The sequence below is a fragment of the Procambarus clarkii genome, chromosome 49, assembly GCF_040958095.1.
Source record: "Procambarus clarkii isolate CNS0578487 chromosome 49, FALCON_Pclarkii_2.0, whole genome shotgun sequence".
Lineage (NCBI taxonomy): Eukaryota > Metazoa > Arthropoda > Malacostraca > Decapoda > Cambaridae > Procambarus > Procambarus clarkii.
The window spans coordinates 18,905,458-18,918,180 of record NC_091198.1 but is presented as its reverse complement, the minus strand read 5'-3'; the positions used below and the strand labels follow the sequence as shown (position 1 = coordinate 18,918,180).

The following is a 12,723-nucleotide window of genomic DNA, read 5'->3' as shown; positions in this document are numbered from 1 at the left end:
TCCCCCACCATCCCCATCTTGGCCCCACCACCCTACATTTTGTCCCCCACCATCCCCATCTTGGCCCCACCACCCTACATTTTGTCCCCCACCACCCTACATTTTGTCCCCCACCATCCCCATCTTGGCCCCACCACCCTACATTTTGTCCCCCACCATCCCCATCTTGGCCCCACCACCCTACATTTTGTCCCCCACCACCCTACATTTTGTCCCCCACCACCCTACATTTTGTCCCCCACCACCCTACATTTTGTCCCCCACCATCCCCATCTTGGCCCCACCACCCTACATTTTGTCCCCCACCACCCTACATTTTGTCCCCCACCACCCTACATTTTGTCCCCCACCACCCTACATTTTGTCCCCCACCATCCCCATCTTGTCCCCACCACCCTATATTTTGTCCCCCACCATCCCCATCTTGGCCCCACCACCCTACATTTTGTCCCCCACCATCCCCATCTTGTCCCCACCACCCTATATTTTGTCCCCCACCATCCCCACCACCCTATATTTTGTCCCCCACCATCCCCATCTTGGCCCCACCACCCTACATCTTGTCCCCACCACCCTACATTTTGTCCCCCACCATCCCCATCTTGTCCCCACCACCCTATATTTTGTCCCCCACCATCCCCATCTTGTCCCCACCACCCTACATTTTGTCCCCCACCATCCCCATCTTGGCCCCACCACCCTACATTTTGTCCCCCACCATCCCCATCTTGTCCCCACCACCCTACATTTTGTCCCCCACCACCCTACATTTTGTCCCCCACCATCCCCATCTTGTCCCCACCACCCTACATTTTGTCCCCCACCATCCCCATCTTGGCCCCACCACCCTACATTTTGTCCCCCACCATCCCCATCTTGTCCCCACCACCCTACATTTTGTCCCCCACCATCCCCATCTTGTCCCCACCACCCTATATTTTGTCCCCCACCATCCCCATCTTGGCCCCACCACCCTACATTTTGTCCCCCACCATCCCCATCTTGGCCCCACCACCCTACATTTTGTCCCCCACCACCCCCATCTTGTCCCCACCACCCTATATTTTGTCCCCCACCACCCCCATCTTGTCCCCACCATCCCCATCTTGTCCCCACCACCCCCATCTTGTCCCCACCACCAGCCCCACCTTGCACCATCCCCTCCAATTTTCCCCAAACATTCCCTGACGATCCAAAGAGCTCGCGATTGTTGATAATTTCCCGAGAAGCCGGCCAGGAAATTTCCCTAGTGACGCATTGAAGGATTTTTATAACTCTCCTTTTGTCGGTCTAGAGTGCATACTGTGAGTGTCTTTCTGGAGTGCATACTGTGAGTGTCTTTCTGGAGTGCCTACTGTGAGTGTCTTCCTGGAGTGCCTACCGTGAGTGTCTTTCTGGAGTGCCTACCGTGAGTGTCTTTCTGGAGTGCCTACTGTGAGTGCCTTTCTGGAGTGCCTACCGTGAGTGTCTTTCTGGAGTGCCTACCGTGAGTGTCTTTCTGGAGTGCCTACCGTGAGTGTCTTCCTGGAGTGCCTACTGTGAGTGTCTTTCTGGAGTGCCTACCGTGAGTGTCTTCCTGGAGTGCCTACTGTGAGTGTCTTTCTGGAGTGCCTACCGTGAGTGTCTTCCTGGAGTGCCTACCGTGAGTGTCTTCCTGGAGTGCCTACCGTGAGTGTCTTCCTGGAGTGCCTACCGTGAGTGTCTTCCTGGAGTGCCTACCGTGAGTGTCTTCCTGGAGTGCCTACCGTGAGTGTCTTCCTGGAGTGCCTACCGTGAGTGTCTTCCTGGAGTGCCTACCGTGAGTGTCTTTCTGGAGTGCCTACCGTGAGTGTCTTCCTGGAGTGCCTACTGTGAGTGTCTTCCTGGAGTGCCTACCGTGAGTGCCTTTCTGGAGTGCCTACCGTGAGTGCCTTTCTGGAGTGCCTACCGTGAGTGTCTTTCTGGAGTGCCTACCGTGAGTGTCTTTCTGGAGTGCCTACCGTGAGTGTCTTTCTGGAGTGCCTACCATGAGTGTCTTTCTGGAGTGCCTACCGTGAGTGTCTTTCTGGAGTGCCTACCGTGAGTGTCTTTCTGGAGTGCCTACCGTGAGTGAATCCCAACTTTCAGAGCAGACATTGCCAAATCTCTAACACCAAAGGTGCGGGGTTCCAAGAACTGAAGCTCAACCCCCTTGCAGACACAAACAAGCAAAAACACTCAGGCGGGAACACAAACAAACAAACAAACCAATGCACTTGCACTCAAACCATCCAACATCACATATATATCAGGAATTAATCAACCAATTTAGCCCAAATATTTGCTCAAAGACTTACTCCAACACCAGGAAATTGGCGATTTTATCCAATTTTTTATTTTTTGGGGCCTTTTAAAAGCTTTGAATTTTCCATTTATTAAAAAAAATTGCATATGAAAGTATATATATATATATTTTATGGATTATATTATATGCATATTTTTGCTTTTATTTAAATGTAATTATGAGTTCTTCTGAATGGTCGTTAGGTGTGAATGGTTTCATAAACAGTATGGTATTAATGAGGAAATATTGACATGCAGTTGTCATGGAAACAGGATATTGAGAGCAGCGTCAGCTGTTGGTGATCACCAGGACGGCCCAGTCCCCCCCACACACACACCCTCCCACACATACACCCCCCCACACACACATACACCCCCCCCTCCCTCACATACACCCCCACACACACACATACACCCCCTCCCCATCCCTACACACACACAGGGGAGGCCCTGTACACCAGTTGATTGACAGTTGAGAGGCGGGACCATAGAGTCAGAGCTCAACCCCCGCAAGCACAACTGGGTCAGTACACACACACACACACAGTATGCACTCTAGACCGACAAAAGGAGAGTTATAAAAATCCTTCAATGCGTCACTAGGGAAATTTCCTGGCCGGTATGATAGGGAAATGGGACAGGAGTCATTGCTGTAAACAACCGATGGCTGGAAAGGCGGGATCCAAGAGCCAATGCTCGATCCTGCAAGCACAAATAGGTGAGTACACACACACACACACACACTAACATTCACCTTCCTTCCACAGGTCCTGGTGAGGAGGGCGGCCGGGGCTGCTACTGGAGTGTCGAGGGCGGCTGGACACCCAACGCGGGCGGTGGGCGTGGCTTGGTGCGGGCGTGGCGGAGGGGCGTGGGCGTGTGTCTCCTGCTGGTGGCCGCCTCCTTCTCCTTCTTCCTAGCGACGTCTCCCCGGAGGGCCGGCTTCTACACCCGCGTCCTCCTCTCATGTAAGTTCTCCACACACGACTCTCACTGGTGAGCTGGTAAGGGCTCAGGGCGGTGGTTTACACTGGTCTGAGCCGACATCCCGGCCCTTACACTCGCTGTAAGGGCCGGGATAGGACATGATAACACCGTAAGGGCCGGGATAGGACATAACAACACCGTAAGGGCCGGGATAGGACATAACAACACCGTAAGGGCCGGGATAGGACATGTTAGGGCCCGCCAAAGGCCCCCTACGGGTCCCAGTACCCCAGCATAAACAAACTCTCCCAAGCCAATTACCTGCGTTAAAAATTGGACAATTTCACCAATGCTGAATTCACTAACACGAAAAACAAAATATTATACAGTACCCGGGAAAATATGAGCAGTGTGAGCCTTCTAACATTAATGTTCGACTCCTGTCGTTGAGGCATCGACTGACAAATTCATTTTGTTGAAGTCAACGAATCTAATCCAGTCAGTGAGGTCCTATTTAATTCATTCGAGCAATAGGTCCTATAAATGCAACTTTCCCCTGGTGGTTCTGTCCGCTATTGTTAGTTAATGGGCGATAAAATATATCTATTAAATTGTTATGTGTAATTTTTTGCAGGAATGTAATTTGTTCACTCAAGCGTTCCTGCATTTGGTATATTCATGAACACGCGTGTCTAATTTTATTATACTTTAATATTATATAAAAAATATGTTGTTACTTATTTTCATTAGTATATAGGTTGGTATGTATTTCTGAGAGTTTACCCTTAAACTAATACAATGTCATCCATTTTCAGTTCACCATGCCCCGGAGTACATCATGGACATTATCGTGCCTTCTGCCAACCCCTCGCCTCCACCGCCTCCAGGAGCACGGGAGGGGCAGGGTGGAGGGGCAGCGAGCACCTCCCCGGCAGGAGGGGAGCAGCAGCAGCAGCAGGAGGAGCAGCAGGGGTTCCTGGTTCATACCCCTGGATGTATCATACCTGACTTCGACCCCTTCCACCACACTATTACGAGGTTTATCTCCAACCCTATCATGGTAACGGACCATTTTCTCTGGACACTGGTACATGTCCATTTTCTTTTACCGCGCGGGAGTTGCAAGGGTATACTAATTCGTTTATATTCTTTTCGAGTAATATATATTTAAATGTATTGTGATAATCGACATAAAAATAAGAGCATGCAGGTAGAGTTTGGTAGTTAAAGCAAAGGCAATTTCTTAACTTTTTAAGTTAATATTTGATGTGGAACTTGGCTATTGGCAGCTCACGTGTAAGGTTCCGCCAGCGCTGACATCAGCGGAGGGGACGACCTTGTACTACCACGAGGAGGTCCTGAGAGACAACCTCCACCACTACCTCACAGTGTACGAGGAGACGCGCCTCTCCTCCCACACAACAACCCCCGCGCCAACCTCATCCTCCACACCCAACATATCAACCTTACCAAATCACACGAAAGACTCCGGAGCGTCGCCCACGTCCCCCTGGGGCTCACGACCGGCCCCCACCACCGGACAAAGGGAGGACTCGGACTTGTACCTGAAGAGCAACGGCAGCAGTCCAGAGTACCGGAGGTCACCGCCCCGGGCTGAGGTGCGGTGTTGTTACCGGGCTATTTACCGGGTGGAGCAGCGGCCGCTGATGTATACGACAGCTGCTGACAGCCGCTGGAGGTGAGCGCCCTGTCCTTGGCTTCCCAGTGACGGCAACTGTAAGCTACAAGCAGCTTCTTGTATTGTAAGCATGTTTGTGTTAAGAGAAGTGATCTTTTAATCAGACCTTGTCTGAAAGTGGCCTGGGAAGAACTTCAAGTATCATACTGTTTTTATATAAACTTACGTAAAAAAATTGTACCATATTTTATTTTCGTCACGGTAAAGTGATCTTTCATTCAGGTCAATATGTAAAAAAGTTTAACCAGGTCCTTCACATGTTAATATAATGTAATGGTTTATTAATTTTTAAACAAATTGGCTTTGTCGATCAAGCTCTGATGTGATATTGATCAAAATTTCATTATCAGAATTATCTTGAGGAATTTTGTATCACAAACCTGCAGTGCGGTGAAGATTTTTCGGGCTGTGTTACGTTTTGTTAGACACTTTATGACTCTCTAACCCGTCCGTCCTTCTAAAATTTCTCAACGTCAAGGAAACGGTCAATTTAGAGTGGTCTCTCCTAACCTACCAGAGAACCCAAAACAGAAAACGGGACAGTACGTCACTTTCGCGAGCCGCTTCCATTTTCTAATACAATTGTTGGCCTTATGTAACGCATACGATCGCAAAGCAACGTTCTTTGTACGAGGACAGGTTGATCTAATGCTCGTTTCTGCCAAAGTTCCGTAATTTTGTCGAAAATCTTATTTTAGATTCATAGAAAAAACTGCATCACATTTGCCAAATAAATTGAAACAAATACCCACGCAATCAACTTGCTAACACCTACACGCTAGTCCTGTTGTGTGTCATATTATGTGTCATGTTGTGTGTTATATTATGTGTCCTGTTGTGTCATGTTGTGTGTCCTGTTGTGTGTCATATTATGTGTCCTGTTGTGTGTCATATTATGTGTCCTGTTGTGTGTCATATTATGTCATGTTGTGTGTCATGTCGGGTGTCCTGTTGAGTGTCATGTCGGGTGTCCTGTTGTGTGTCCTGTCGTCTGTCTTACATTGTAAAACATTTTAGAGCTTTTCGTATGATTAGTGGTGGTCCAGGCATAGTGTAGAGCTACGGTGATGCCGCCAGGTACAGTGAATGGTGCGAGCCTGTGGTGGGGGCAGAGACTACCGTGAAGGAAGAGGCTGTCCTCGTCTGCTGCAACATAAGTCAAGTCGTCGTCTACAAAAATGTTCACTATTTCATCCAGCGGGACAAGCCCCAACCACCTCCAGCGGGATTAAATTCTTCCGTTGTGGCTGACGTGGAAAGTACCAACACAAGTTACGTCTCAGATGGTGGTGGAACAGAGAGTCAGGAGGACCCGCCTCCGGAACAACTGGAGCGAGAGGACGTCGAGAAGTTGAGCGTGATCATCTTCGGTACGGACTCAGCCTCGCGTCTCAACATGCGTCGGCACCTACCTAAGACGTACCGCTACCTGACGGAGGAGCTGGGTGCCGTGGACCTGGCAGGCTTCAACAAGGTCGGGGACAACACCTTCCCTAACCTGATTCCTGTACTGAGTGGCCTGAGCACCTACGACCTGGCCAACCACTCCTGTGTTCCCAAGAGAGAGAAGTTCGATGATTGCCACTGGATCTGGAAGGACTTCAAGAAAAATGGCTACGTCACAGCGTACATGGAGGTAAGTTGTGTGTTGACCAGACCACATACTAGAGGGTGAAGGGACGACGGCGTTTCGGTCCGTCCTGGGCCATTCTCAAGTCGATTGTGAGACTTGAGAATGGTCCAGGACGGATCGAAACGTCGTCGTCGTCCCTTCACCTTCTAGTGTGTGGTCTGGTCAACATTCTTCAGCCACGTTATTGTGACTCATCGCCTAAGTTGTGTGTCATCTAGAGCATTGTAAGCCAGCGTAATCACTTCATTAAATCCAATTCTTAAAGGTTCATCCACTTGGATTAAAAAGTTATCAGCAACAGACCACTCAAAGAATTTCGGTTTCGTGTACATTTAGCAACAATTGTTACATGTGCTTCAGACCTGAAAGATCTGCTCGTACTTGAATTAAACATATAAACCAGTTAGTAGGTAGAATTTTCTTTTCGATTCGTAGTTAAATTGTTGATTTTCTGTTTGCCAGTCATCTTGTGAATCCTTTTCTCTAACTGTCATCTGGTAAGATCAACTTCTCCAGCAGAAGAGATCTCAGACGTGCTCCCACATAAGAATAATTACAAAAGGTCTGTGGTATATCTGTCCACTCCCATCTCTCCTTAGATTACAAAAGGACCCACAGCAGGATATATCGTGCAGTGCACGGCTTCCTACTGGTAATCCTCCTTAACCTTTCAGGACTCTCCGTGGATGGGAATGTTTAACTACCTTCACAACGGGTTTGTCACTCAGCCCACAGACTACTACGGGAGGCCGTTCTTCATGGCCTCTGAGAAGGAGATCGGGGGAGCCAAGCATGGCAACTCTAACGTCTGTCAAGGGCCCAAGTTCAGCATTCAGGTGAGGATGACGAAGGTATTCAGCAGGTGTCAGTGCTCAGGTGAGGCTGAGAAAGGTATTCAGCAGGTGTCAGTGCTCAGGTGAGGCTGAGGAAAGTATTCAGCAGGTGTCAGTGCTCAGGTGAGGCTGAGGAAAGTATTCAGCAGGTGTCAGTGCTCAGGTGAGGCTGAGGAAAGTATTCAGCAGGTGTCAGTGCTCAGGTGAGGCTGAGGAAAGTATTCAGCAGGTGTCAGTGCTCAGGTGAGGCTGAGGAAAGTATTCAGCAGGTGTCAGTGCTCAGGTGAGGCTGAGGAAAGTATTCAGCAGGTGTCAGTGCTCAGGTGAGGCTGAGGAAGGTATTCAGCAGCTGTCAGTGCTCAGGTGAGGCTGAGGAAGGTATTCAGCAGCTGTCAGTGCTCAGGTGAGGCTGAGGAAGGTATTCAGCAGCTGTCAGTGCTCAGGTGAGGCTGAGGAAGGTATTCAGCAGCTGTCAGTGCTCAGGTGAGGCTGAGGAAGGTATTCAGCAGGTGTCAGTGTTCAGGTGAGGCTGAGGAAGGTATTCAGCAGCTGTCAGTGCTCAGTTGGGGTGGTATCAGGGGTCCCAAGTGAGGACAGGAGACAAGACTGTGCTAGAAAACTCAAATGAGATGAAGAAAATAGTTTAACGAATCTAGCAAAACAGTCTAGATGATCAACGAGTTACCAGACGTCAGGTAAAGTCCAAGATTATCAAGCACCTACCTGGACACCTCAGGTGATCTGTGAGCACGTCTTCAACACAGGTACTAATTGCAGACGAGGAGTCACAATAACGGGGCTGAAATATGTTGACCAAACCACACACTAGAAAGTGAAGGGACGACGACATTTCGGTCCGTCCTGGACCATTCTCAAGTCGATTGACGTCGTCGACGTCCCTTCACTTTCTAGTGTGTGGTTTGGTCAACAGGAACTATTTACAGAGACCAGTGCTTTCTGCTACCACAGCCGTGACGATTCAATACCTTGCTAAACATCACATATACAATTATATTCAATCCTACATAGACAATGATAGATGTAGATCCCGTGGTGACCTCTCACTCACCCAAGTGACCTCCTCTCTCCCTCAGGTCATACAGGACTACTCCGTAGAAGTGGCGCGAACCTTCTTAGACACGCCGACCTTCGGTCTGTACTGGTCAGCAAGCCTTAGTCACGACTACATGAACATGCTCCGCCACGCTGACCTGCCGCACCTCAGCTACCTGCGGCGTCTGCACGACCTCGGGGCTCTCAATCACACCGCTCTCTTCTTCGTCAGCGACCACGGCATGAGGTGGGGCTCAATCAGGTCCACCTACGTCGGCATGTTGGAGGAGAGGCTGCCTTACGTCATTATATACCTGCCTCCCTGGTTCAGAGTCAGGTGTGTAGGAGGGAACAGTGTTGGTGTGGTTTATTGGCGGGTCAGGTGTGGTGTGTGTGTGTGTGTGTGTTGGAAAAGAGGATTATATGTGTAGAGGTTCAGAAGTGTTGGTGCATGTACACACACTGACACACCAACATACAACACAAACACATGTTGTCACACCAAGCATGGAGCCTCTCAGGTGTGTTGGAGAGCACATGTGTAGGAGAAGTGATTGTGTCGGAGCATGTGTTTGAGGATTATAACAGCATACTATTCGGGAACTCACAGTTCCTGCGACGGCGCTGGAAGCAATCGTATTGGCGGCTGCCTTTCCATTGGAGACTTTCAACACCGTGGCGAGGGGGGACCTGCTCCCTGGGTAACAGCTTCTCCCCTCGAATCAACCTACCCTGGCTTAGCGCCCTGGTGAGGCCACTCCAGACCAGGCCGACACCAGACCGCAACTCCACAATCTCCTGAGACTGATGGATGCCTAATGTTAACAATGGGGTCCTTGTGAAACAACATCGAACCATCGACTCAAAAACACGTCATTATGTAAATTTATCGTTGTATAGTACTTATTGGTACTGTTGGTTAGTCATTATATGTTTTCCATTGTGCTCCAGTCTGGACTTAAAATGTAAACATGCAGTTTCTTCTCTTGTTCTTTTATGGTCAAATGGTAGAGTGACTCGTATGTACTCTTTCTCTGTCTGTCTGTCTCTCTGTCTTTGTGTAGACTCGATCATCAGCATACAGGGTCATATGTATGTGTACAGCATACACATACATATACATATACATCAGCATATCATGACCCCCCCCCCACGCAAGCAAGGCTCGTGATATAGACTTTCCACACACTTAATGATTGACTCTCTTGACCTCAAGCAAATCCCAACTTTAGGGTCTAGGGATATAGTTCAATTTTAAAATATAAACCACCAGATTACTGGGGTGGAGTCTACATGACAACAGCTATTTACAAGATACGCAACACGACAAGGTTTTACGGGGTCACCATAGCCTGTGCTACATGGACATTTCGTTCTGAGTAGCTAAAATCTAAGACAACAACGACAAACTTAATAATGTTAACTTCACTGCCTCTAGGGAGCCGGTCGGCCGAGCGGACAGCACGCTAGACTTGTGATCCTGTGGTCCCGGGTTCGATCCCGAACGCCGGCGAGAAACAATGGGCAGAGTTTCTTTCACCCTATGCCCCTGTTACCTAGCAGTAAAATAGGTACCTGGGAGTTAGTCAGCTGTCACGGGCTGCTTCCTGGGGGTGGAGGCCTGGTCGAGGACCGGGCCGCGGGGACACTAAAGCCCCGAAATCATTTCAAGATAGTCTCTCCAGCTACCTGTTACTAAGTTAAACACGTGACAAAATTTTAATAACATGAGAACACTAGACAACAGTTGAAGTGCATTCAGGTTGTGTTCAAAGAGGATAAATGGTGACGCAATTAGAAAAGCAAAGTTACTGAGGACTAATCAAGATTAAACTCTTAAGAGATTAAACAACAAACCAATGCGGGACACCTTCGTATCATTAACAATAACAAAGCAACAAGCCATCAACCCTAAACACTTTGTCCTCATAAACCTAAGTCCCAACTGGACTGTCAAAGCCAAAACTTGTAAACATTAACCTCCCAAATGACTGTAACAAATTAATAATTTCCCCCACAAAGGAAAATATAAACCACGAGATTTACATATCCAAAATACATAAATATACACTGATAAAGACGATCATCCACAAATAATCAATATCTTACCATAAATAACATGAAATATCTTCCTACTTGGTCACGAGAGCACCAAACGACACACCTTCCCCTACCACGTCCCACAGGACACTGAGGCAGGCAGCCCCTCCCACCCTTACAGGTCAGCTACACAGTACCAACTTAACATGATACAGTAAGATCCTCTCGGGGTACTAAAGACTATAATTTAAATAGACCTGAGTAAAGAACTTCAGAAACTACAACATACATATATGTTCTGTTATATAGTAATAGTTATATGGTACATATATATTATAATGAATATTTTTAGTTATACTCGCAAGGGTTGGCTGCCCTGTAGCCTCATATACACACACACACACGACGTTCAAACACCCAAAACATCAAAAATATTAAATAATATTAATATTATTTACAAAATATTAAAAATTTAAAATATATATAAAACATTAAACCATCAAAATATTAAATACTTTACTTGAAAGCATCAGGGGTAATAGGATTCGAACCTGATTCTTTGAGCTCCCAAACACGCGCCTTGAACAATTAAACCGCTATTATGATTCACTTGTAATAACTTAGTGCTTAATCCTCATTACCTTAATTACTCACATGTACACCAGGCTGATTCCATCTCCCTTCGGCAGGTACCGACGGGCCTTCAGGAACCTGCAGACCAACGCAAGACGGCTCACAGCCAACTATGATCTTTATCAAACTCTTCGAGACCTCGCTTACGGCCGCTTCTCTGATCTCCGCCACGTTACTACCAAACCCGGGCCAGGCGCTCGAGGAATTAGCGTCTTCAAGGTCAGGTTAGGTTAGGTTAGGTTAGGTTAGGTTAGGTTAGGTTAGGTTATGTTAGGTTAACAGGCGAGGAGTCACAATAACGTGGCTGAAATATGTTGACCAGACCACACACTAGAAGGTGAAGGGCCGACGACGTTTCCGTCCGTCCTGGACCATTCTTAAGTCGATTGTGAGAATGAGATTGAGAGAACGAACAATCGACTTGAGAATGGCCCAGGACGGACCGAAACGTCGTCGTCCCTTCACCTTCTAGTGTGGTCTGGTCAATATCTTAGGTTAGGCTAGGATAGGCTATGTAAGGTTGGGTTAGGTTAGGATAGGTTAGATAGGTTTAGTTTCATGCAATTTCCATGTTAGTTTTAACTCAAATTTAATAAAGATCACATTATATATAGTATAATGAAAAACGTAATCATTAAATATGATAAAACAAAATTGTGAAAGAACGATAATTGGCGCTCCTTAATTAAACAAAGTACGGAACAGCTGTTGCCCAAGTCATGTATACACCGACCACTGGTGTATACACATATATACATCGTGGTCATTGCTGGATCCCGGTCAAGCAACGCCCCTCAGAGTAGGTCAACCCAATACTGGGCAGGTTCCTTAAGATCACAGGGTAGAGGTGTTTACCACTCCTGTGCCAGGTAAGTCCACTACGGGCTCACCATAGCCCGTGCTACTTGCCCCGCTCCTGTGCCAGGTAAGTCCACTACGGGCTCACCATAGCCCGTGCTACTTGGAACTTGTTCCGAGTAGCTGAATCTATAACAACAACAACCATTACGACTATATAGCACAGGGAAGGGGTCGGGATAAGGATTTGGGATGGAACGGAAGGGGGGGGGGGGAAGGAATGGTGCCCAACCACTTGGACGGTCGGGGAAGTGAACTCCGACCTGCATGAAGCAAGACCGTCGCTCTACCGTCTAGCCCAAGTGGTTGTGCGTTTGGTGTTACTCTTAGTTCAGTTGATGGGATAACTGAGAGCCTCACAGTGGGCAGCGGTGGGAGTGTTACCCTCACCAAGTGTCATCAACACACTTGGGACACCATCAGCAACAGTAGGCAAGCTTGGCATAGAAACTGAACAACATACAATTTAAGGTGAAACGATAGAACATTTCTTAAGTACGTGGACCAGACCACACACAAGAAAGTGAAGGGACGACGACGTTTCGGTCCGTCCTGGACCATTCTCAAGTCGAGTGAGATGAGGGAAGGAGGTGGAGGCAAGTTTTTTAAGTACTACTGGTAGAGTTGATTCTAATTTCTTAGATTTGTTCACATTAAAAAACACAGATATGCAGGACTTGTGAATAGTTTTGCTGCCACACTTTAAATTTGACTACATCTACCTCAGCAAAAATTGTATAGAATTA

General features: G+C 47.7%; 1 protein-coding gene across 2 annotated transcripts in view; it reads left to right on the top strand.

The window, feature by feature from the left end:
- The window catches only part of LOC123750557 (uncharacterized), a 64,304-nt gene that overhangs the window by 48,018 nt on the left and 3,563 nt on the right, over positions 1–12,723 (top strand). For both annotated transcript variants that reach the window (XM_069303059.1, XM_069303057.1), the window contains exons 3-9: positions 3,069–3,269; positions 4,044–4,288; positions 4,518–4,927; positions 6,005–6,563; positions 7,235–7,396; positions 8,488–8,783; positions 11,176–11,338. In XM_069303059.1, the coding sequence (XP_069159160.1) occupies positions 3,069–3,269; positions 4,044–4,288; positions 4,518–4,927; positions 6,005–6,563; positions 7,235–7,396; positions 8,488–8,783; positions 11,176–11,338 (2,036 nt within the window). The remainder of the gene's footprint in view (positions 1–3,068; positions 3,270–4,043; positions 4,289–4,517; positions 4,928–6,004; positions 6,564–7,234; positions 7,397–8,487; positions 8,784–11,175; positions 11,339–12,723) is intronic.